Source organism: Colobus angolensis, unplaced genomic scaffold (assembly GCF_000951035.1).
Source record: "Colobus angolensis palliatus isolate OR3802 unplaced genomic scaffold, Cang.pa_1.0 Scaffold153, whole genome shotgun sequence".
NCBI classification, from domain to species: Eukaryota; Metazoa; Chordata; class Mammalia; order Primates; family Cercopithecidae; genus Colobus; species Colobus angolensis.
In genome coordinates, this window is record NW_012114633.1 from 3,869,925 (window position 1) to 3,895,885 (window position 25,961).

At 38.6% G+C, this 25,961-nt stretch overlaps 1 protein-coding gene across 1 annotated transcript; it reads left to right on the plus strand.

Annotated features, from left to right (window-relative positions):
* Window positions 1-795: 795 nt before the first annotated feature.
* On the plus strand, window positions 796-23,040 carry SLC40A1 (solute carrier family 40 (iron-regulated transporter), member 1). Its single transcript, XM_011936473.1, has 9 exons — window positions 796-864; window positions 3,672-3,769; window positions 4,278-4,345; window positions 8,836-8,995; window positions 11,223-11,338; window positions 12,338-12,464; window positions 18,014-18,259; window positions 19,390-20,037; window positions 21,447-23,040. Exons 1-9 carry the CDS (start codon window positions 854-856, stop codon window positions 21,758-21,760), a joined length of 1,788 nt encoding a protein of 595 aa, XP_011791863.1. The 5' UTR covers window positions 796-853; the 3' UTR covers window positions 21,761-23,040.
* The last annotated feature ends 2,921 nt before the right edge of the window (window positions 23,041-25,961 follow it).

Genomic DNA, 25,961 nt, shown 5'->3' on the forward strand with positions numbered 1-25,961 from the left:
ATTATTGAAAAACGGCAAACTTTTCTTTTAAGAATATATATACACATATTTAATCAAGGTAAAATTCGCACAACATAAAATTCACCATTTGAGCCATTTTGGTGACTTTTATTATTTCACAATGTGGCAAAACCATTGCCACTATCTAGATTCAGACCATTTTCATCACTCCAAAGGGAAACTACATGCCCATAAAGCAGTCACTACCTATTCTTCCCTCCTCCCAGCCTCTGAAAACAACCAACATGCTTTCTGTCTCTATGGATTTGCCTTAGGAGCATATTTCTTTTGGAATCTACTGAATTCTGTATGTAATTTTTCCAACTAGAAACTGTAGACTACTGTGTATATTTGTGTGTGTGTGTGTGTGTGTGTGTGTGTGTGTGTGTGTGAGAGAGAGAGAGGGAGAGAGAGAGAGAGGAAGCAAGAGAGCACCCCCAATGAGAGCCAGCAGTCATAAGAAATTTTACAAGGTCAAATCTATTTGAAATGTTCAAACAAAATGAAGACCTGGGAGGATATTTATCTTTCAATAGGATGTCTGTAATTTAAAGTGGATGTTGAACTTAAACTTCTCAAGAGCCATTCATTCATATTACAGAAATATGAAACAGTCCTTGAAATTTGCCTGTAACACTGAGAAAGATTTTTGAATGGAAATGTGGCTTTATAGCGCCTAAGTTAATGTAAAAAGGTTCACATCCAACAGAAGTACTGTTCTGGATCGGAGCCCTTCCTGTAATAGTTGGTGATAATCCTATTACTTTTTTTCTTCGGAGCAGTGGAATACTGACCATTCTTTATTCTGCCTTTGTCCTGGTGAGCACATCTGATATGGCAGAGGAAACTGAGGATGCCTGACCGGTAAGTGAAAAGGCAACTTAAAAATGAAATGATAAAACCGTTTGTATTTCCCAACCATAAACACTTTAAATGAATTTTAAATAGCTATATACATTTTATTCTGGCTGGGATTTTTAAAAAGTTGGTTAATCTAGTTACAAACTTTAAAAAATATTGAAAATGAATTGGCAAATGGTCTTTAGGGTATCTATTATTTTTTGTAAACTGATTTAAAACTTGCATGACTTTCTTAGTTAGATTAAATTGATGGGAAAGTTGTATATTCTGTGTTCTCAAAAACATACATATGACTTTTGGAAGAAATCTTTTCAACTGGTCAAATGTTTTCTCAGAAGGAGGAAGAGCCTGAAGGGTCTTGTGATTAAAGCAGTGCTTTGTAATCTAGCATGTCAAAGCCAAAAGAGCTCTGTCATTTTGCACTTTCTGAATAGTTTGAGGATTTTTATTCTATTTTCATTTTCAATTCCTTTCCATTTCATAAGCCCCAACTAACATATCTCAACTATTCCCATTAATTAGGATTTAAGATTCCCCTTTCACAGCTCATTCACTGGTTTTAATGTCAGGAACCTTGCTTGTTTTCTTTCCAAAGTATCTTTCCTACCTGCTTCACTGCAGTTCTTTATAACATTCTCTCAGTTTTGGCTTCTGGGAACTCCTTGGTGACAATGGAGAACAGAGACTCCATATCACATTTTGAGGTATATGCTGACTTAGCCACTCTTTTCACAAATACTTCTCAAACAGTGTCTACGGGAAGTAATTTTTTTTTTTTTTTAAACCAACCGAACTTTTAAAAAGCCATCTGGAAGTTGGGAACAGCATGACATGCCTTCTTATAACATGTAATAATTAATGTAAAGCACTTGGAGGTCCTTGTTGCTGAGACATGCTCTGACAAATTGTGCAAACTATCATCCTTTGTGCCTTTCTTGAGGACCTGTCAAAAAATTCATCTCTAATAAGGGATCGCCATAAAGTGGAGGGGTTTATTACCAGTTCACTCCTTCACTTTAGTTTACTCATCTGAATATACGTGGGCTTATTCTCAAGGATGCATGTATAAATGACCCTATTCTCCACGGTCAGCAAACCAAAACCTCTCTAAACTGGGAGAAAGAACTTGAATGTCGTGTCAAAGAAAGGAAAAAAGAGGGCTTGAAAAGGAAAAAAGCAGTGAAGAGCAGAAGTTAAACTGTAACCCCTATCTCTACTCACCAGACCACATCCCAACCGAATCCAGCTGCACCCACCCGTAGACCTTTGGGGCTCCTGATTGAGAGTGCAGATACAGGGCATATACTTATGCGTGGCTCCCTTTACTACTGGGTGTCAGTCTGGCCTGTGCTCAAGGTGTGGCTTCTGGTTGGAGTTTCAGTATGTAGGGTCCACTCCCAGGGTTTTGGTGAGATTGAGAAGGGTAAGGTAACCTACTGGCAAAAGGGGCTGGTATGCCCCAGGGGTTGGTTTGGCACAGCAGGAGAAAAACGAAGTCAACCAAGGCTAGAATCTGGTGTTAGAGTCATTCACCTCACCCTCCAGGAGGCCACCGAATGGCTTTATCTGGACAGGGACAGATCCAGGGACACAACTGGGACAACCGGTATTCCTGGTAAGCCTGTCACTGGGGCATCTGGAGGTTAGGTGGGGAAGGGACGCGCGCGTTGGGGCGGGGTGAGAGGGTACAGAGGGAGAAGGAATGATGGTGAAGGGCTTGCTGGGGCTGCAGCGTCCTCATTCTGTCTCCAGGACGGATTTGGAAGCCCCAGTTTGGCGATACGGGTAGGTCTATGACTCGCCGCGGGACTTCACCTTTGCAAGCCTCCGTTTGCAAGCCATCCCTCTGAAGAGGGAAGGACTCTGATCTTTGCGCCCCCTTCCTGCCCTTTGATTCTGGTTCTTTGAGGGAAGCCCTGCTATGCAGTCCGGGGAAGGAAAGGCATTCTCTGCCGGCACGCGGGCCGGAATGGGAAGGCCAGGAAAGCGGCCTCTGTGGCATGAATTATATTTATTTAGATACCTGTATTAAAAATTACTTTCATTAGAAAAGGAATCCCCACCCACCAAGCTCGGGCTGGAGCTTTGCACTGCGACCGTCCGGCGGCAGCCCTTTCCCTGAACTGCCGGGTAGCCGATGCGCAGCGCTTTCTTCCAGCACCTGACGCTTGGTTTCGCGCAGAATCTCCCCACGCCGCCCCGCCGGCTCCACGCGCCTTCCTCCCCTTCCCAGCCCCACGGCCAACCCCCGAGGTTGCCCTCGCAGCTTCCTGGAGGGCGGGAAAACCCAGGGAGTGGAACGGGTCGAGGCGAAGGTCTCCGCAATTCACGCAGGGTGTCTGCGGCCGGTTGGACGCTTGCGCCCGGGGCGGGCGATTCCTCCGGGGAAGGGCGTGGGGACGGCCCAGCGCGCAGGGTTGACGAAAGCTCGCCTCGCGCCGCGGGGACGCCCGGGCGGCCCTGAAGGGGACGGGGCGGCCCCAGTCGGCGGTCTCAGGGAGCTCCGCCCTCTACTCGGTATAAGAGCTGGGCCCGGCCCACGGCGGCGGCGGCGGCGGCGGCGGCGGAGAGCTGGCTCTGGGCGTCCGCTAGGCTCGGACGACCTGCTGAGCCTCCCAACCCGCTTCCATAAGGCTTTGCCTTTCCAACTTCAGCTACAGTGTTAGCTAAGTTTGGAAAGAAGGAAAAAAGAAAATCCCCGGGCCCCTTTTCTTTTGTTCTTTGCCAAAGTCGTCGTTGTAGTCCTTTTGCTCAAGGCTGTTGTGTTTTTAGAGGTGCTATCTCCAGTTCCTTGCACTCCGGTTAACAAGTACCTCAGCGAGAGCAGCAGCCGCCGCAGAAGAGCCAGCGGGGTCGCCCAGTGTCATGACCAGGGCAGGAGATCACAACCGCCAGAGAGGATGCTGTGGTAAGTGGCATTGACCGAATGCATATGGTGGAAACCCAGGTTGGGCTTTGGAGACAAGCAACTCTACGCAGGTTCTGGAGGAATGTGGCTCTGCTGTGAACCATAGCTTTGTAAAAGATCCTTTGACTTATATTTGGTGGACGTTAAGGAAGAAAGGAACTTCAGGGTGTGGGAAAAGGGGTTTGCACACAGGCACGGATGGAGTAGACTGGGCAGTTTGGATTGCCTTGCGTAAAAAAAAAAAGACAAAAAAGAATGTTGAAAATTCTTCACTGTGTGTAAAATGTGAAGTTGGGCAGTTATTGATTAGGTCATGCTTAATTTAGTGAATGGTATTAAGTGAACGAAATACATCGGTTCATAGGTAACTTGATAAAATGTACGTGGTTTGTCCCGCAAAATAGTTTTTAATAATCATGTTCTAATAAGATCAAATGGATAAGCATTCTACCCTCAGCTCATTAAGTGACTACAATCGCTTTTTCTCTCCCCACCTGTGTCTTTGCAGGATCCTTGGCCGACTACCTGACCTCTGCAAAATTCCTTCTCTACCTTGGTCATTCTCTGTCTACTTGGGTAAGTGAGAATGCATAGTCTTACAACATAGTTGCGCAATTTTTTTATTTCCTTTCGTTCCAGCCAGTTGTATTAAGCCAACTTCCAGTTTTGTCAAGCAGTTCAAGAAATAACTCATCCAAGTACACATGCTTTAATGGAAAACGTTATTTACGTCGCAGATCTTTCTCCATCAGTGTTAGTTAATACAACTTAATTATCAGATCATCGTAGTTTATGTAGATAGACAACTATGCCGACAAGATTAACAAGGAAAGGAATATTTGCCTTGTTTTTACATTGTATGTTGCATCAGTAGCCTTAGTAAATAGACATATCTGCTACAAAAGATGGATGGATGTTTCATATACCTTCTCTTCCTCACATTTACAAATTTTTTTTTGTTAAAATTTAGATCCAGTGTGCAGCCCCATGAGAATACAATAGAATGGTAGAGTGACTGACTTAGGCTAATAATAACAGTCTAAGATTAATTGAAACATAAATGACCCCAGAACAAATATCTGAATGACAAAAATTCTGGTCTGTAAAAATGTTGTCTATAGTTAGATAAAGTTTGGGGCATTGGAGGCTATCTTAAAATTAATCATCCAATGAATATCAGCAATGGATTTACAGTTTTCCCTCTGACTTTCTAGGTCATCTTGGAAAAGACCTAGTGTTTCTGTAGATCTGGGCTCCTAAAACTCTCTCCCCAAAATAATAAACTAGAAGGGTGCTAGATACATGTTTAATGATGATTAGAATCTTTAACATTAAACAATTATTGTTTAAAAGCAATACATCTGGCTATATTCTGTCCATGGCTCATATGTATTTAACTAAAAAGAATAGAAAGAATTTTGAGAGTAAATTATTTGAATGTTATTTTCCTTTTAAATTGGAAACTTTTATTGGATCATCCTTAAGACATGGATGGAAACCACTGGAAGAGGAAATCTATACCCAATGCCTTTGAGAAATTGTTAATCTACGTTATTGGCTCTCTAAGAAATAGCAGTTTATAGATGACATTTTACAAAAGCAAGCTCCTATCTTACCAGAGGCTTACGCAGGGATGACTCTGCAAATACACGTAAACAAAGTGGAATTGGTGTGAGTTTGTTTTAATTCCAACAGCTGATGATGCTAAGTAGAAACCTAGTGAAACAACCCTTAATAAATCAAAAGCAATAGTTTGTTTCCCCAGTTTAATTCAGTAAATATTAAGTATTAATAACAGGTGATGGAAATAGTATCTGAAATTCTCAGCCTGTAGTCTGGCCTAGCTCTTAGAGGAAGAGGATGCCTCTCTTCCAAATACTGATTATGGTTTATGTGACCTTTGGTTAATAGGTTAGGAGGTCAGATTTGCCAGAAAACCAGTGGCACTGTCGTTGTCCCAGGAGGATATTTTGTCATGTTCATTAAAAGTCCCACAAGAAAGGTGATACATGCTTATCCCAACTTTACAGTAAGTCGAGCAAAGGAAGTTCTCATGAGAAAGTTGGATTAAACAAACGGCAGCAACTACAATCATATAAGGTTTAGTGGATTTTTACTCCTTTCCACTGCAAAGGAGTGCAAAAGAGGAATGTCTCTAACACTAGGTAATTATACTTTTTATGTTTTTTCTCTTGTGTGGCACTCTGCCTGATTTTATTACAACAAAACATTTATGTTTCTGTATTGTGTGTGTGTATATATATTATTTATGTATATGCATTTCCCATCGCACCCTGCCAAATCATGATTTCTTATCCACTGAACATAGGGGCATTAGAGTAGAAGGTTGCCTGAGGTTAGTTTTGTATGGGGTTGAATGCCTTTTATTTCTGACTTCATTTCTATATGCCAATGGATCAATGCGTTTTACTCTATACTGTCAAAATACAAAGTAGTGTAAGAAGTGGATCCCGGCTAGGTGCAGTGGCTCACGCCTGTAATCTTAGCACTGTAGGAGGCTGAGGCAGGAGAACTGCTTGAGCCCAGGAGTCTGAGACCAGCCTGGCCAACATAGAGAGACTCTATCTCTGCAAAAAAATTTAAAAATTAGCCAGGTGTCATGAGGCACACCTATAGTCCCAGCTACTGAGAGGCTGAGGTGGAAGAATTGCTTGAACCCAGGAGTTTGAAGCTGCAGTGAGCTGTGATCACACCACTACACTCCAGCCTGGACAACAGAACAAGACTCTGTCTAAAAAAAAAAAAAAGTGAATGCTATTGTTATTGTCAAGGAGCTTATAATACGATTTAGTATGGACTTTAGAAAAGATATCAGATAACAATGTAAGACAGTGAAAAAGAGGGGCCAGTTGCTTATGTCTGATATCATGATCTTATAAACTTTCTCCATTTAAACCCCAGTATGTCTGCATTTCTCCAGCCCTTGCTTCCAACAGCCCTCACTTCTTTGTTCATGGAGGCCTTTGTCACCATCAGCTCCATCCTACTTTCTATTTCCTCATAGCAGCACGTGCCCTGTGCTAGATTTGCTTTTGGTCTCTGCTCACTGGAATGTGAGCTGCATGAAAACATGGACTGTGATTTTTGTGCACTGCTGAAGCTCTAGTGCCTGCAAGTGTCGGGTACGTAGTAGCCACTTAGTAAGTATTCATTAAGTGGATTAAGGACCATGATCATTCATGGACAGTTATTAGGTTTGCTTTCAGCTCTCAGTCCAGTGGGGGTACATGGACACATAAACAGGTCATCCAAGTTTGGTGAGAATAGGTGGGAAGGCAAGAAATAGAAATAAGGAAAGATGGGCACTTGTTCAATATTTACATAGACTTTGCGCAAATCTTGGGCTTTTTGTGAACATAGAATCTGTTGTTTCTTAAAGCCTAAACCCGTTGAAAATTGGGGTAATGTGAGCAATTTATTTCTTTCCATCAAAGAAGTGGTATGGCATACAAGAATAAGCAAGATTCAAAATTTTAATAGCATTTGTCTTAATGGCCTGCTTTAGAGGACTCTAAGACATTAAAAAATACAATAAGAGTAAGATAAAAAGAAAGAAGCAACAGTATTAGAAAAGTGTTTCTTAACCTGTATGTTAAGAAAGAAAATTCACTGACAGAGGCAACCTATCATTTGGGACATCTATGTGTTTTTGTCTTTTCCTTGGGAGCTATTCAGAGGAATGGAGATTAGAATAAATTATCTCCCCTCTCCCCATCCCATTTTATTCTAATCAAATCTAAATTTGCTTTTCAGGTTAAAGATTAAGTAACAGCTCCACCCCCCTGCTGTTGTGACAACTCAGAATTACTCCAGACATTGCCAAATGATTCCCCAGGGAGGTGGGGTGTGGGTAGGAGAAGCAAAGTCATCTCTAGTTGAGAACTACTGGTCTACACAAAGATTTTTGTAAATGATTGCTAACATGTATCAATTTAAGTTTCGAATGTATAAAATTATTATCCTGGCTTCATTAAAATTTTAAAATAATTTGACATACCAGGATAGTATTTGCTTCTAATACATGGATTTTTTCATGAAGATGTTAACAAACTTTGGGAAGAACTAGGAGTATAACTGTTTCCATAGGGTCAAATCTATGAGGCCTGGAATTTGGTTTCCTATTCCTAGAGATAAGTTATGATGGAATATGGTTGTCCTCCTTAATGTTAATTTCGGAAGTCAGGGATGGAGTCTAAAATCTGATAATAAGGTCCACTGTAGATTTTTTAAGACATTAATTTGCCTAATTCACTTAAAAGTTTCTGTTAAATCACATTTCACGGTAATGAACTCCAAAATTCCCTGTATTCTCCGGAGTTTGTGTGAAAAAATAAGTACCTTTTTCCCCCTTTCAAAACTCATCTGTATTAAAATGTTAAGTACTTACTTATACATTTAAGTTTATTTCTGACATCACTGTTTATGCAGTGCCCGAATTTGCCATTATTACTCTTCTCTTTCCAATTGCTCTGCTGTTTTATGACTTTCAAATTATGACTTTATGAAATCTCATAGGTTTTAGGATATTAGATGTAAAAGAAACCTTGGAGATCATATGGTCCATTCCTGTCATTTTACAAATTGGGAAACTGGCTTTTTCTTGATGTTCAAGGTATACTAATGTTTGTGAACTATACTGTGATTGATTTCTGGTGCAATAGCAAACTACTTTATGCCTCTGCAATCAAGATAGGCAAATTCCAGGCCTCAGGAGAAACCTGCCACACAGGAGAACACGTTTTTGTATCAAAAAGCCATCTTGTGTCTGGAAACTGCACTTTGTTTCTAGAATGACAAAGAGAATGTACCATTCATTAATACCTTGCCTTTTCAAGTTTACTGAATAATTGGGCAACAATGTTTTCCATTGTGCTGGGGTGAACAGTTTCAACATCTGATCAGTATTCAATCTAAGAGTAATTACTGACTTTGAAAGTCTCATAATGTAGCCAGGAAGTGCCCTTTTGATAAGGAAGCAACTTCCTGAGTACAATAGACTAGGAACGAAAAATATTCCATCAAAACATTTTCTCTTTTCATTTAAGGGAGATCGGATGTGGCACTTTGCGGTGTCTGTGTTTCTGGTAGAGCTCTATGGAAACAGCCTCCTTTTGACTGCAGTCTACGGGCTGGTGGTGGCAGGGTCTGTTCTGGTCCTGGGAGCCATCATTGGTGACTGGGTGGACAAGAATGCTAGACTTAAAGGTGAGTGTTGTTATATAATTAAAAGCCCTTATATTCATGGGAGCAATGCCTGAGCTACCTCTGTAGCAAAGGAAACAGCAAACTAAGAGAGAAACAGCTGTGGCCAACCCAGGGAATGTCTGCACGCCTCACCTGAGGAAGGAGGGCTTAGATGGCACCGCCTCTGGATGGAGGGTCCCATGGCTCCCACACAAAGTTGGGATGCCTGGACATTGACCTAATAGATTTTTTATCTTTGGCTGTTCATAAATTTCATATGTTAATGATTAACCTTGTAGCACTTTTCTGAGAACCACATTAAACATTAAAAGTTTGCTTAACTCAGGCTTCCTAACTATGACTTGCACTGGAGTCCCTTTAGTGTGATGTTCCTGAAACAGCTTTAACATCTGTTCTTTGGTTCCTATGTTTCATGTAAGAGTATATATAAGGGAATTGAAAACTAAGAATAGCTTCAAGGGAGAATAGTTGAGCCTGGATCACAAAGAGCTGAATTACAAATTTTGTAGGGAAAAAGAAGAAAGAATAATATATTGATATTTATACTAAGCATTAGTACTGAAATCATGTCATTTTATACAGGAAAGAAAGTAATTGAGCAATTAAATTTTCCAGTATGTAAGGGAAATATGGATAATCATTCAGTGTAAATTTTCGTGAATTGCTCAGTTGATAATGGCAAGATCTGACCATGCCTGCCTTAGGTGTTGGCAAAAGATTGAGGTTTCATTCTTTCAGTGCAAGATGATTGCTGCTGGACACAGAGCAACAGGCTTATCAAATTCTAGGACTTGATACTACTAGGAAAATGGTCAAGGTGAACATATTTCTGTTTTTAGAATGAGTAGACCAGAACACATATAGAAAAAAGTCTGTAATCTAAAAAAAAAATTACTTCTTTGTATCATTATACATAGGAACACAGGAATATTATACATAGAAACCTTTAATCTAATGATTATCGAGCACTGCAATCATAGATTAGGAAAGAATATTGAATTGGATGAAGAAAAGTGTGGTAGGATAACAATTTCCCACTTAATCCTATATAATCAACTCATATATTACTCTTTATGAAAAATGTTTCCTGATACCTCTGGGCTGAGTTTACCATTTATTTCTCTGCGTTCCCCTGAGGCTTTGTTAACACCTCTACACTTACACAAATATAATGATCTGTTCACGTATCTTTTCTTCTTCTGGTCTGTAGGGTCCCAAAAGCTAAGAACCTTATTTAGTTGACATCTGATCCTTATCCAGTGAATGAATGCATGAGTGAATGAAAGAGTTATATGTTGGGATTTTATATAAGACTGCTTTCAGAAAACAGTATATTTTTTCTTGGGTCTTTGATATGACCTTCCAAGCAAAGATGAACTATATTATCCTTGAAGACAAGAGCTGTAATTATCCCTTACATATGGAACTTCATATTTTCCAAACTGCTTTCATAAGTGTTTTATTTGAGCATCATTATGACCCTATAAAGTAAGGAAGACAGGTATTACCATCCTCACCTTCTAGATGCAGGCGTAAGAGACATTAGGGAGTATCCTGTCCTAGATCATCTATCTATTGAGTGGCAGAGAAAAGGCTACCAGTTGTCTTTATCTGTCCTTACTCCAGTGCTTTGTCTATATGGGTGCCTCATGTTAACAGAATTGCCATCTGTGATGGAAGGGGTAGCTTATAATTTCGTAGCAATGGCAAATAGCATTAGTATGCAAAGAAATACACTGCTGATTTATTCTTGGCAAATTTGTGTGTGTCTTTTCTATTTATCCATACCATATTATCAGATTCAGCCTGCCATGTAGGGGGTTGTGGATTTCATAACTTCCTCTTTAACCTCGTACGTGTTATTGTTTTACCTTAAGCAACAAAGAGCTGTAATGTGGATCATATCTATATCATACTACAGCTCTGTTTATGTTAAACTTTTAAGAAGATAAGCCAAATGAAAATGTAGTCATTATGATAGACTTCAATGAACAGAGAAACTTGTGGTACTTCATCATTTTGGTTGCATATTTACTGGCCTGGTGTAATCCTTGGGGTCGTATTGGAAGTAGTTGAGGCAGGACTGACTTCAGAAAGATTTTCTTTTTATCTGGTAATAATTATGTCTGTGTATTAATGTATTATAGTAGAACAATTATGTGTGAATAAGAACAGTCCCACTGAGACATTTTGATGTAATGTATACTTTGTCTCTTCCTCTGCACAGTGGCCCAGACCTCGCTGGTGGTACAGAATGTTTCAGTCATCCTGTGTGGAATCATCCTGATGATGGTTTTCTTACATAAACATGAGCTTCTGACCATGTACCATGGATGGGTTCTCGTAAGTTCTCAATGAGATTTTTGATGGCAGAAAATTGACTATCTGGTAGTGGTAAAGGGTGAAAATATTTTGAAGCTATTTTTTTTTTTTGCGAATGTGACCTTTTAATATTGATTTCTTTGTCTACTGTAATATCCCCTATAGTTTGTTTTGTTGTTGTTTTGCCCACAACAGGCACTCATTAAGTATTGTTTGAATTTAAATTTTGTCCTATTGGTTTTTATTGGCATTTCTAAGAGTTTACTGTAGAATTCAGTTGTTTGTTTTCAGCTTTTTAGTGACCTATACTTTGTTCGTGCTATTTAAGAAATGTTATCCATGTGTATATTAGTCAGTCATAATTGTGTTTCTCCAATAATAATTGTTACTTCTGTTTGGGAATGTCAACCAGATAGCTTTTCATGTTGTGATTTCATAAGAGCTTGGTGGAAAAGAGAAGAGGGATGGGGTGTGGTATAAACCATGCATTTGGTGTCATATTGAATCTTCTTGTGTATATTTGGATTGATATTATAGAGTTGCAAAGCCAGATAGGACTTTAGAAATCTTTGAGCCTATTCCCTTTGTTTTGTTGAAAAAATTAAGACAAAGTGACGTAGTTGATTGCTCATTGTCATGCAACTAGAAGGTGTCAGAACTATGACTTAAATACAGGTGTTTTCAATTCCCCTTCAACATTCTTTTCAAAGGCAATATCTGTGGGAGAAGTGTTCAAAACCACCATTGTGTTTACATTTTATAACTGTATTCACCTATTACAGTTTTTGTATTATGTGTACTACAGATGATCTAGATGATATGATTAGGACATTATGCCCCTTGACTACTGGTATTCATTCATTGTTTCATATATATAACATAAAATGATTTCTTATAAATGAAATCAAAATACATTTTTTATTATTCCACCAAAGACCATTTTAAACTACCTTGTTTAGTGACATATGTACAGTGTGGTAAACTGACATTATAACTCAATGTTTTCTTGTCATTCTTTAGACTTCCTGCTATATCCTGATCATCACTATTGCAAATATTGCAAATTTGGCCAGTACAGCTACTGCAATCACAATCCAAAGGGACTGGATTGTTGTTGTTGCAGGAGAAGACAGAAGCAAACTAGCAAGTAATTTGGTTTTCTCTTTCAATTAAATGGGCATGTTAGGATTCACTTTAAATCAGTGGTGATAAATGAGGCTGTAAGCCTTTTATTTTTGTTCTGGGTATTTTTTAAGAACGATAAATTGAAAGCATACTTTTTTTTCTTACCTTATTGTCAGTTTTAGTGCTGATGTATCTCACTGTTATGAAGTTAACTTATAGGATAGCTAACTTCTCTTTTATCCTACGCAAACTTGGCAAATGGAATAACTTTTTCTTTCCTTTTTTTTTTTTTTAAAAAATACAATCAACTTTCTAAATGTTAATACTTAGAACAGTGCAAATCTGACATGAGATTTTACTGGTCATACCTATGAATGTTATTACTGATGCTTATCAATCATGTGGATGTTATTTTTCTCTAAATAAAATGGAAACAACTTAATTGTAGGAGAGACTCTGGAAGTTAATTTCTTCTACCTTAAAGTTATAATCTATAACTTTTATTACATTATGTACAATGTAATATAATTGCTGTTACAAATACCAAAGAAATAGAGAACAGAATATAGTTTTTAAGAAGCTTACCATCTTAGTTGTCCATTGGAAATATAAATAAGTGGTCAAAGAACATCTGAAGAATGCTTACAAACAACATGTCCTATTCTGTCAATATTACTTAGGCTCAGAATAACCTCCCTCACTCATTATTGCCTGCCATCCCCTCACATGACACACAGACAGAATTTGGATTGATAATTACACAGGGGAAAGGAGGAAGGGTACATCTCCCTACTTGTGGTCAGATCAGCTGAGTCAACTCTGCTGATCACTGAGATAATGCATATAACACGCACATTACCCAACTCTCCTGACAGACAAGTAAACTATTCTTGATGACTTAAATGGCTTATCCCAGGATGCAGAAGGCAAGATTATGTGCTGGGATTAGCAAGCAGCTTTGTTTGGACAATTTGGTTAAAAAAAAAGTTAGAAAGGAGGGGTGAGTGAAGGAGAACAAAGTCTGTGGAAAGTCTAGAAGAAGAAGAATTTGCCTGAATCATCACTTTGTGGTTGCAGTATTATTATTAAGTCAGAAATCCCATAGTGATTGATATAAAGGATGGTGTGTATGTAAGATGAATTTAGCTTGTGTGAATCTGTATCACAGGAGATTCTCTCTGGAGCTAACATCATGATTCTCATCTACTTTCTTCCTGTGATCATTTATAATGAGGAATAATTTCATGTCTTTTTTTGTCACATTGAACTAGACGAACTTGTCCTTTTTTGTTTACTTTCTCTTTTTAACACACTATTTAAGGCATGTAAAATATATCCATGTTTTAAAATTCAAAGGGTACAAAAGGATATTTTTGACAATAGATCACATATATATTTGTTGGAATGTATTTAGAGGAGAAAGTTGACTTTTACAATGATTATACTGTAATTTATGCAGCAGCTATAGATAAAATGAAAATAAAATAAAATAATTTTCTTTCACTTAACTGATCTTAGCTAACTCATTTGACTCTGTAAAGTCTGAAATATGAAAAAGTTAACCAGAATCTTTAACTTGTCCTAATAACTTGTAACTTGTCCTTGTATGTGTGTGTGTGTGTGTGTGTGTGTGTACACACACACATAAATATAAATACAAACATCCCACATAACTCTGTGGGATTTTTCTATGAAGTGATGTCCCAGAATAACAACAAAAATGACTGGTCGTTTCTCAGCTGTCTCTCTTTATATTATGAATTATTGCAGAGTGGAAGAATCTAGGCTATTCAGTCTTTTTCGAACTTTCTGATGTTTTCCAAGTTTAGGAAAGGAAGTGAGATGTTTGTTGAACTCTTGTCCACTCTACTTTAGCTTTTAGTAAGTGGTGCTCTTTCACATCCAGCCAGCAGTGTGGCTGGTGGACTAGTGAAGGAAAACTTTCTGCATGTTTCAAAACAGGAAACAGAAACTTCTTTAGTTCTGAAGTTCAGCAAGTATCTAATTATGGATTTTTTGTGCCATTTCTGCTATTGCAGAGTTAAAGGAGAACAGAGAAAAAGGAGGAGGATAAAAAAAAATGGGACAAAGAAGGGGGAAAGTACATCTAGAAGGGACTCCCCCCTGCTGCCTTGGGTTCCTGTGAGGTTGTGTCTTTGTACACAGATGCACCTACTCCAGGCAGGAATGGTTTGTGTTTGTGCAGGCTGATTTTTGAGGTTGTGGCAAAGAAAACCAGGTAGGGGCCTAGGCCGGGCAGGCTTCACCTGTGTGTGTTATGTGTAGAGGGTGAAAGGGGAGGGGTATGTGCACGAAAAGTAAAAGTTGTGAGCTGGATGCTGATTGCTCCCATTTCCTCATCACAGTGTTTCTTAATTTTAGAGATTGTTTTAAAACTAGAAGCTGTATCACTAAGGGTAAAAGAACAGGAGGAATTTTCCCTGCCAAGGTTAACAAGTTTTAGAATTTCAGTGGCATCGGTCCAAAATACGGCAGTCATTATCCAGTTTAGAAAGTTCCAGAAAAGGTGTTATTTTTTCACATAAATACTGCTAACTAATCTGTTAACTAATTAGGTACTTTCTAGGTGCTTGATTTAGTACAATATTTTACAATAACTTTCTCTTGTGCCACGTTTGAATCTTACTTCCTTTTCCCAGACTTTTTAATTCCATCTATTGCTTTTTTTCCTCCTCCATTTCTTTTGAGACTCACTCTTTATTAGCATCTTCTGAGATTTTTCTTGCCCATTATTCTAAAAAATAATCTGACAGCTTGATCAAGTATGGCAGATAAATTTTGTGTTTGTGTGGTATTGATTAAAAGTCGATTTCATATATGAAGTAGACAAACCTGCTAGCAAATTAAAAATTTTTTTTCTTCTATGAGATGTAATATACCCATTATAAGTAGTTATTTAATATCATGTTCTGTGCCACAGCTGTAGCTGAGAACAGTTAAATTGGAATCAAATGAACACATATTTGTGTGCTTATGTAAGACTAAATATAAATTGATAAAGAACATATATTTGCATATTCATAAGACTGATTCTTTTCTAGCCTGCTACCAGTAAGATGATTAAGTCTTTTTTTTTAAAAAAAGTATTTCATCCATTCTGAATCAGAAAAATTAAAAGCTGTTTTCTAATACAACATTTCTACTGACACCTACATATTATTAACTTCCTAAGTATAATATAAAAGATGGAAATTGGTGACATTGGGAAACTCCGTGAGCTCTTGAAAACTGAAGTAGTGAAAGAGTAAGAAATAATTTTAACTAAAATAATTTATTGTTGTCGTTCTGGGACTTTAAGATTCAAATATATGCTTTCTCTAGTTACTTGCTTTTTGGATTCCAATTATTGAGTTATTTGGATAAATTCCACGCTTCTCTGTTGGCTTATGAGTTGGAAACTTATTAGTTAGTGGGAGGCAGATGGTAGTGAAGCCTCTGCAATGGCAGTCCGGTGTAAGGTCAATGAAGGCTGCCTTTGCCTCTCAAGTGAAAGGTGAAATATGTCAAAGTTCTCCTGTTATCATATATGCAGTATGTACTCATAGGGCTAATTGGAAAGCAATTGAGGACCAGGAAGAATTACAGAAGGAATAAAGACAATCTTCTGTTAATGTACTTCTTTGTCACGTATTACTTTTCCCTTAAGGTGACCCAAATGATTGCTCAAGACTTGTCTCACTAATTTTCACTCTGTTCTGTGAGACAGGGAATGAGAAAGTAGATCACTTTCTTTTTCTTCGAAAACTTTTGGTTTTATTGTATTTTAATTAATTTTTTGTACTGATACATAATTGTGCTTATTATGGAGTACATAGTGATGTTGTGATAAGATGAGATGGAGATACATCTCCATCATCTCAAACATATATCATTTCTTTGTGTTGGACATGTTTTTAACTTCCTCTTTATTTATTGTGTCCTCCACTCTGACTCAGGAATACATTCCTGTAGTCAAATTCTAGACTGTTATCACCACTAAATTCTCTCCTCCCATAATCTCAGTCTTAGGCATCCATATCTTGAAAAATCACCTTCTGTCTTTCCAGCAACTTCTTCACTACCACAGCCTCAACAATCCATCAATATGGTTGGCACCTACAGACCATTGATTCCACTGCCTTTTCACTGTCCATGACCTCTCTCTTTCTTACCCAGCTTAAATTTCAAGGCCAGTCATGATTCTATGATCATCTCCTGGCATATACCCTTAGCTCAGTTGGCCCCCTCTCGTTTTGTCACTTTTGTTTGGTAAGACTATGGTTAAATCCAACTCTCCACAGTAGAGCATGACCGGAAAAAATTACTGAACTTGCTCAGTATTCTCACTTGAGGTTCAGGGCCACAGAGTTGGTCCTTTCATGCTTCCAGATAGTCACACTTTTTTTTTTGTCTGATTCTTTCCTTCTCCACTTTCCTAGAGGACCATTCACAGTTGTTTCTCCTCTCTCATCGCATGTTCAAGTCCTTTTCCCCCATCCTCACTTTCATCAATGACCTGGCTTTGTATTTTGCTGAGAAAATGGAAGAAATGAGAAGAGAGCTTCCATGTGATTCCACCATCATATCTCTCTTCCTACCTGTACCTGAAGCTATATATGTGGCCTCTACTCTTGTTACTATTGATGAATTGTGTTCCTGTCTAAGAACAACTCCTTCAGTTATGTGGTAGATTCAGATTACATCCCTTAACTACTGTATCATTCCAGGCAGCACATAATCCTGCTCTAATTTTGCTCCTCTTAAAAATCCCTATCTTTAGCACACTTCCTTCTCTGGTACTCCAGTTCTTTGTTCTTCTTTTTGTGAAAACATATCCAAAAGACTTGTCTATTTCCACTTCCATTTTTTGGGAAGTACCTTGCTTTCCATAAGGCCACGGGAAGCATTCACATTGTGCTCCAGGGTATGACTCACTGAAAATACAAATGGTGTCCCCTGGAGTTGGCACCAGTCTCTTAAATCAGCTTTATTCAGGCATTGCCCTTATTGTTCTCCTTTTTTTGAGGTCTCCAGAATCTCTCATGTGACCAAGCTAGGGTTTCTTCTCAGTGCTTCTCTTTGCTGTGATGCTCTTTTTTTCAGTGAGTCCTTCTCTGAATACACACACACACATACACACACACACACACACTTGTTGATTTATTGTATTTTCTTTCCTGTGAGAATATAAACTCCATGAAGACAGGGAAGGATGTTACTTGTCTTCCTTATAGTGTTAAGAATTGTTGAGAATAATGCCTAGCTTATAATAGGCATTTAACATATATTTTTGAAAAAAATGAATGTAGAGTTACTGCTGTATTCATTTAAAAAAGCTGTTAGACTGATTTATGCAATTCCAAGGGAATTATCATTTTTGAGGCAAATTTAGTGGGACTTGACCCAAACAACAAATATTTTTCTAACAAAATGGCTTTCTTACAAATGTGCTTTTAGAAAACCACATTTTAGGAATCTATACTCTTGGTTTACAGGTTTGTATTGTGTAAATGGGCAGTCTCTCTTTGGTGGGTTTGCACACTTACCTGCCTCTTTCACCTGCTTCTCTAGACATGAATGCCACAATACGAAGGATTGACCAGTTAACCAACATCTTGGCCCCCATGGCTGTTGGCCAGATTATGACATTTGGCTCCCCAGTCATTGGCTGTGGCTTTATTTCGGGATGGAACTTGGTATCCATGTGTGTGGAGTACTTTCTGCTCTGGAAGGTTTACCAGAAAACCCCAGCTCTAGCTGTGAAAGCTGCTTTTAAAGAAGAGGAAACTGAATTGAAACAGCTGAATTTACACAAAGGTAAACTGAACACCATGATCACTCCTTTTGCTCTCATGTTCAGACCGTAAATGTTGGTGAAGATCTAAACTATTTTGAATTTGTATGAGGTTTTATTATCAGTGGGGGCTGGATGAGGTTAAATATATCACTTTGGTAGATGAGGCAAGAGCAGGCTTTTGAGGATCTAGGGAAAAAATCTGGGTTGAATCTGGTGGAGCTGAAATGGGTCGCCTAGCCCTCTTCCTTGATGTTAGCAGTAGTCATAGAGGTTCAATTACTTGAGAGATGGCTGAGCAAAGCTAAGTCAGGACTGGGAAACAAAATTGGGGAAAAAAAGACAATGAAAGAATCCCTTGGAGTCTGTGAGGAGGGAGTTATGTAGTCATTTGTAGGATAGTGGAAGGGAGTGAGGACACAAAGATGGGTATTTCACTGGAGAAGAATAAGTTGGGCTTCTGGGTAAATGGAATATTTTACCCAGCTCTGCAGGGACCCAGAAAATAATATGCTGTCTTTTTTTTTTTTTTCTTCTTGAAATGGAGTCTTGCTCTGTTGCCCAGGCTGCAGTGCAGTGGTGCAATCTTGGCTCACTACAAGCTCTGCCTCCCAGGTTCATGCCATTCTCCTGCCTCAGCCTCCTGAGTAGCTGAGACCACAGGCACCCACCACCATGCCTGGCCACTTTTTTTGTATTTTTAGTAGAGATGGGGTTTCACCGTGTTAGCCAGGATGGTCTCGATCTCCTGACCTTGTGATCCTCCTGCCTCGGCCTCCCAAAGTGCTGGGATTACAGGCGTGAGCCACCGTGCCCAGCCAATATGCTGTGTTTTCTTAGATAATTTTTATATTTTATCTGGTGAGTTTTCCTGCTGTTTACTTTGGTGGGAGTGTAATTCCTAAGAGCAAGAGAGAGAGAGGAAAAAAAAGAGGGATAGATCAATAGTATTTTGTTTATTTAATAAAAATGACACTTGATGATTATTCCTTGGCTGGAATTCTTAGATTATTAGTAAAAGAAAATAAATATTATAATGTATAACCAAGGGTACCCATTGGGGAGGGGAATACAAGGAAAAAAATACTATTAATAATTGGCTTTTATTTCTACATGTCCTCCCCAACAAAATAATGATACCTTTTATTAACAGATACTGAGCCAAAACCCTTGGAGGGAACTCATCTAATGGGTGTGAAAGACTCTAACATCCATGAGCTTGAACAAGAGCAAGAACCTACTTGTGCCTCCCAGATGGCTGAGCCCTTCCGCACCTTCCGAGATGGATGGGTCTCCTACTACAACCAGCCTGTGTTTCTGGCTGGCATGGGTCTTGCTTTCCTTTATATGACTGTCCTGGGCTTTGACTGCATCACCACAGGGTACGCCTACACTCAGGGACTGAGTGGTTCCATCCTCAGTATTTTGATGGGAGCATCAGCTATAACTGGAATAATGGGAACTGTAGCTTTTACTTGGCTACGTCGAAAATGTGGTTTGGTTCGGACAGGTCTGATCTCAGGATTGGCACAGCTTTCCTGTTTGATCTTGTGTGTGATCTCTGTATTCATGCCTGGAAGCCCCCTGGACTTGTCCGTGTCTCCTTTTGAAGATATCCGATCAAGGTTCATTCAAGGAGAGTCAATTACACCTACGAAGATACCTGAAACCATTATTACAACTGAAATATACATGTCTAATGGGTCTAATTCTGCTAATGTTATCCCAGAGACAAGTCCTGAATCTGTGCCCATAATCTCCGTCAGTCTGCTGTTTGCAGGTGTCATTGCTGCTAGAATCGGTAAGAAATCTCTTTTTATATATTAATGAACTAAAGTGTCTTTTTGTAATGTAGGTTCAGAGAATCCATTAATAAAATGATCTGAAATGTTCCCTAAATGTTAATTTAAGCAAAATCCACTATTATGAAATTTTTATTTTACATATTTATATTTTATATGTATTTTGTTTTATATTTTATTTTATAGTTTGAAAACCTTTATTTGTTTACCTTATCATCTACATATACTTAAAACATGGTTCAGGCTTGAACATTTTTTCTAAATGAGTATCTTAAATATTACTTTTTTTTTTTTTGAGACAGGGTCTTGCTCTGTTACCCAGGCTGGAGTGCAGTGGTGCAGTCACAGCTCACTGCAGCCTCGACCTCCTGGGATCAAGCAATCCTCCTGCCTCAGTCCCCCAAGTAGCTGGGACTACAGCCATGTGCCACCATGCCTGGCTAATTTTTGTATTTTGTAGAGATGGGATTTTGCCATGTTGCCGAAGGTGGTCTTGAATTACTGAGCTCAAGTGATTACTTTTTAAATGTAACTTAATTTATAAAAGGTATTAGCTATATCAATTATACTGCCATCTAGTAGTGTATTGATATTACAATAACCCTGACAAAAAAAACTGTAGTTTAGAGAATATTCCCATGGGACAACACTAAAAACATAATGTTTTTAGCTTTAAAAGAAGATGTGAAAGTAAGAAAAAAACATCCTTCAAAGGTCTTCTCTAGCCAATATGTATTTATTATATACTTTGCCACACAAATGGATTTTATAGCCCTGGAAGGAAACATAAAGACTTCTTGCAAAGCAACATTTAAGTAATCATTAATAGAGTACTGATGAGTTATCTCTGAATTCACTCTTGAAATGAAACTGTTTTTATCTTGTGATACAAAGCAGTTCATTAATTTATTGAAGATATTAATTTCCAGGCAAGACAGCTTTATTGTTTGGGCTTTAGAACTCTAGCAGTAATGTAACAATGGTTTAAAGCTTCCTTACACTTTAACCATAACCATTTATTAGGTCACTTGAAACTTTAAAAATACTAGTATTTATAGTGTAATAGGATTTATTGTGTCTCTGACTTCAAAGTTTTGTTTTTGTAGTATCACAGAATAACAGAACTAAGAAGTTTGTTTATGTAGTAATCACAGAAAAATAGAACTAAGAAATTTGTTGATTAGACTTCCTTTTGTGTGTTGACTGTAAAAATCATTTATTGAGGCCACTAATAACCCAATATTTATTTATGAAAAATAATTAAGGCAAGGCTATGGTATATTTAAGGTGACTTAAAGACAGTCAGGCTGAAATGTATATTTTGCATATGTCAACTGATTTTTATCTATAATTTGAAATGTATGCCTGTAAACTAAAATCTAATCTTTAAAAAAACATTTTATTATAGGTCTTTGGTCCTTTGATTTAACTGTGACACAGTTGCTGCAAGAAAATGTAATTGAATCTGAAAGAGGCATTATAAATGGTGTACAGAACTCCATGAACTATCTTCTTGATCTTCTGCATTTTATCATGGTCATCCTGGCTCCAAATCCTGAAGCTTTTGGCTTGCTCGTATTGATTTCAGTCTCCTTTGTGGCAATGGGCCACATTATGTATTTCCGATTTGCCCACAATACTCTGGGAAATAAGCTTTTTGCTTGTGGTCCTGATGCAAAAGAAGTTAGGAAGGAAAATCAAGCAAATACATCTGTTGTTTGAGACAGTTTAACTGTTGCTATCCTGTTACTAGATTGCATAGAGCACATGTACTTATTTTGTACTGCAGAATTCCAATAAATGGCTGGGTATTTCTCTCCGTTTTTACCACAGCTGTGCCTTGAGGACTAAAAGCTATTTAGGAAACCTAAGTCAGCAGAAATGAACTGGTTAACTTCCCTTATGTTTAGGCATGGAAAAAAATTGGAAAAGAAAAACTCAGTTTAAATACGGAGACTATAATGATAACACTGAATTCCCCTATTTCTCAAGAGTAGATACAATCTTACCTGAAAGAGTGAATTCAGTTATCCTTAGGCAGATTCTTATCTGTACTAGAATTCAGATATGTCAGTTTTCTGCAAAACTCACTCCTGTTCAAGACTAGCTATTTTTTGCATCTTATTTAGTTATATTTTAAAAACAAATTCTTCAAGTATGAAGACTAAATTTTGATAACCAATATTATCCTTATTCATCCTATTGATCTGAAGGTATTTACATGTATGTGGAAAAACAAAACACTTAACTAGAATTCTCTAATAAGGTTTATGGTTTAGCTTAAAGAGCACCTTTGTATTTTTATTATCAGATGGGGCAACATATTGTATTAAGCATATGTAGCACTTCACAGCATGGTTATCATGTAAGCTCCAGGTAGAAGCAAAGCTGTAAAGTAGATTTATCACACAATGACTGCATACAGACTTCAAATATGTTGATAGTTTGGTCATAGAACCTAGAAGCCAAAAGCCACACAGAAGGGCAAGAATCCCAATTTAACTCATGTTACCATCATTAGTGATCTGTGTTGTAGAACATGAGGGTGTAAGCCTTCAGCCTCGCAAATTACATGTAGAAAACCCACAATTGTAAAGGTTTTGTTTTACAAATCACTTGACTTACTTTTAACACACTCAGGTAGAATATTTTTATTTTTAGTGTTTTATACCCAGAAGTTATTTCTACATTGTTCTACAGCAAGAATATCATAAAAGCATCCCTTTCAAATGGCTTTGAGAAGAATAGAAGAAAAAAAAGTTTGTATATATTTTTAAAAATTGTATTAAAAGTCAGTTTGCAACATGTCTGTACCAAGATGGTACTTTGCCTTAACCGTTTATATGCACTTTCATGGAGACTGCAATACGTTGCTATGAGCACTTTCTTTATCCTTGGAGTTTAATCCTTTGCTTAATCTTTCTACAGTATGACATAATGATTTGCTATGTTGTAAAATCTTTGTAAAAAATTTCTGTATAAAAATATTTTTAAAATCTTAATTTCTTTTTCCTGAATTCTGTTCCCCAATTATTTAACAAGGCTTTTGTTACAGAATATCTGTTTTGGATAACTTGTTTTTCTCTATAAAAGGCTACAGTGTCATGATTTTTAGTGTTATCTCCCTGTTCATATTTCTAGTTTATGGTGGCCTGGATAAAAGTGTAGTAAACATGAGGCCCAGCACTCTTTCTTTGACTTTTAATATGCCACACTAAGCACTTTTAAGTTCTCACTTCTATTTTCCTTTCTGTAAATGGGAGATGATAGTGTAAAACAACCCTACCTACCTTTCAACTTTCCTGGTTGAATAAAATAAGAGAAGCCATGTGGAATTACTTTGTGAACTACAAGACAAGCTAGCATTTTTACTAGAGGTTGGACCTTAGTAATGATGGGGAGCTGAGGATAGATGTCTGCTGGCTCTAGAGAGAGTAGAGCCACATTCTACATAAAGGAAACATTTATTGGGGACTTGGTCTAAACTGTGATCAGTCCTAAGGATGCAGATTGGACTCAGACATAGTTGATCAGAGTCTCCTTTCCTTTCTCCTAAAATTGAGAACTTGAGAGCATTTGGCATCACCCTGCAGCTACAGATCTGTTCATGATGATTGTGCAAACTAGATTCCTCTGTTAGGTTTGGCTGCTGTCTGGAACAGGCTCTCTACTCTCTCCCACAGGGGTCAAGGCTGGGGTTGAAGATCTGTCCTGAATGTTTGCAGTTGTAACTGCAAGGCCTATGACCTTGAAAAATGAACAGAACCACATTAGCAAGGGGAGGCCTCAGCTCTTAATATGGGCATTTTGCTAGTCTGTGCATCTAGAGAGAGAGGCCCTGTGTAAGAAGCAGCAGCATGGAGTTGAAGCATTAATAGGAATTTTTACAGCTGCTGCTCTTACCTTTGTAGACTACTGCTCAGAGCAGGAGGAAGAAGGAAGTGGAAAAGAAGCACTGCTGGTCTGGACAGCCTTTGTTGTTTACTTCCTCAGACCAGAGAAGCAGGGCAGGGGTGGGTGACCTGTGTGGCTGTGTCATGGGGGAGCTTCTAAATACGGGGTCAAACTCAAATAACTGCAGAGCCAATTAGGTCATTAAAATGAATGAAGTAGATTTAGAAATAGGAAAATATTCATTTTATATGTAATTGCATTTTACAAAAGGGTTTAATTTTGTTCCCACTTAAAAACAAATTCATTACATTTTTTCCTGCTTTTCTCTGTTGCATGCAAGCTTCTTACGGTGATTAAGTTGGTTCTTTCAGCATACACACCCTTTGTTTGCATATTAAACATAGGTAAATCATCTTCATTTCTATAAAGAAATATCCCCCTTTTTTGGAAACATCTGACTTGCTTGTTTTTTCGTTTTTCCCTACCCTTTAAGAAAATAAGAGTATAAATAAGAAATTACTTTCCTGTTTCCTGTAAGACAAAAGAAAGTGCAAGAGGCATGCTAAATGGCAATGGCCTGGGCAGTCCTATTGGAGTGGTAATAGGGTGCACACAGGGTAAGGGGTCAGCTGTAAGCACTCCCCATTGCCATGCTGGAATGTGGGTCCTGTGTTGTCAGATCTTTCGATCTTCAAAGAGGAGCTGGGGATTCTGGAATCTCCAAATTCTTTTTTGTTTGCTTTTTGTTTTTGAGACAATCTCACTCTGTCACCCAGGATGGAGTGCAGTGGCATGACCTGGGCTCACCGCAACCTCTACCTCCTGGGTTCAAGCAATTCTTGTGCCTCAGACTCCCAAGTAGCTGGGGCTACAGGCCCCCACCACCACACCCAGCTAATTTTTGTATTTTTAGTAGAGATGGGGTTTCACCATGTTGGCCTGGCTGGTCTCGAACTCCTGACGTCAGGTGATCTGACCGCCTTGGCCTCTCAAAGTGCTGGGATTACTAGCGTGAGCCACCACCTCCGGCCTGGGATCTCCAAGTTCTTAAATACTGACAACTTATTTGGAAGTGCTAAAAATACTTTGCTCCCAAACAGAATACATGCCATTTTAAAAGCTTTTCTCTCAGGGGATTGCTTGTGAACAAGAAAATATAATTTAATTAAAGCTACTGTGTCCGGAATTGGTGGGTTCTTCATCTCACTGACTTCAAGAATGAAGCCGCGGACCCTCGTGGTGAATGTTACAGTTCTTAAAGATGGTGTGTTCGGAGTTTGTTCCTTCAGACGTTCAGACGTGTCTGGAGCTTCTTCCTTCTGGTGGGTTCGTGGTCTCGCTGTCAGGAGTGAAGCTGCAGACCTTCGTGGTGAGTGTTACAGCTCTTAAAGGCAGCGTGTCTGGAGTTGTTTGTTCTTCCCGGTGGGTTTATGGTCTCACTGACTTCAGGAGTGAAGTTGCAGACCTTCACAGTGAGTGTTACAGCTCATAAAGCCAGCATGAACCCACAGAGTAGTAGCAAGATTTCTTGCAAAGAGTGAAAGAACAAAGCTCCCACAGTGTGGAAGGGGACCCAAGCAGGTTGCAGCTGGCTCAGGCAGCCTGCTTTTATTCCCTTATCTGACCCCACCCACATCCTGCTGATTGGTCCATTTTACAGAGAGCTGATTGGTCCGTTTACAATCCTATAGGTAGACATAAAAGTTCTCCAAGTCCCCACTAGGTTAGCTGGATACTGAGTACCAATTGGTGTATTTACAAACCTTGAGCTAGACACAGAGTGCTGATTGGTGTATTTACAAACCTTGAGCTAGACACAGAGTGCTGATTGGTGTATTTACAAACCCTGAACTAGACAGAGTGCTGATTGGTGCATTTACAATCCTTGAGCTAGACACAGAATCAGGGAGTGCTAGTCCTCCAAGTCTACACTAGGTTAGCTAGATACAGAGTACCAATTGGTGTAATTACAAACCCTGAGATAGTCACAGAGTGCTGATTGGTGTATTTACAAACCCTGAACTAGACA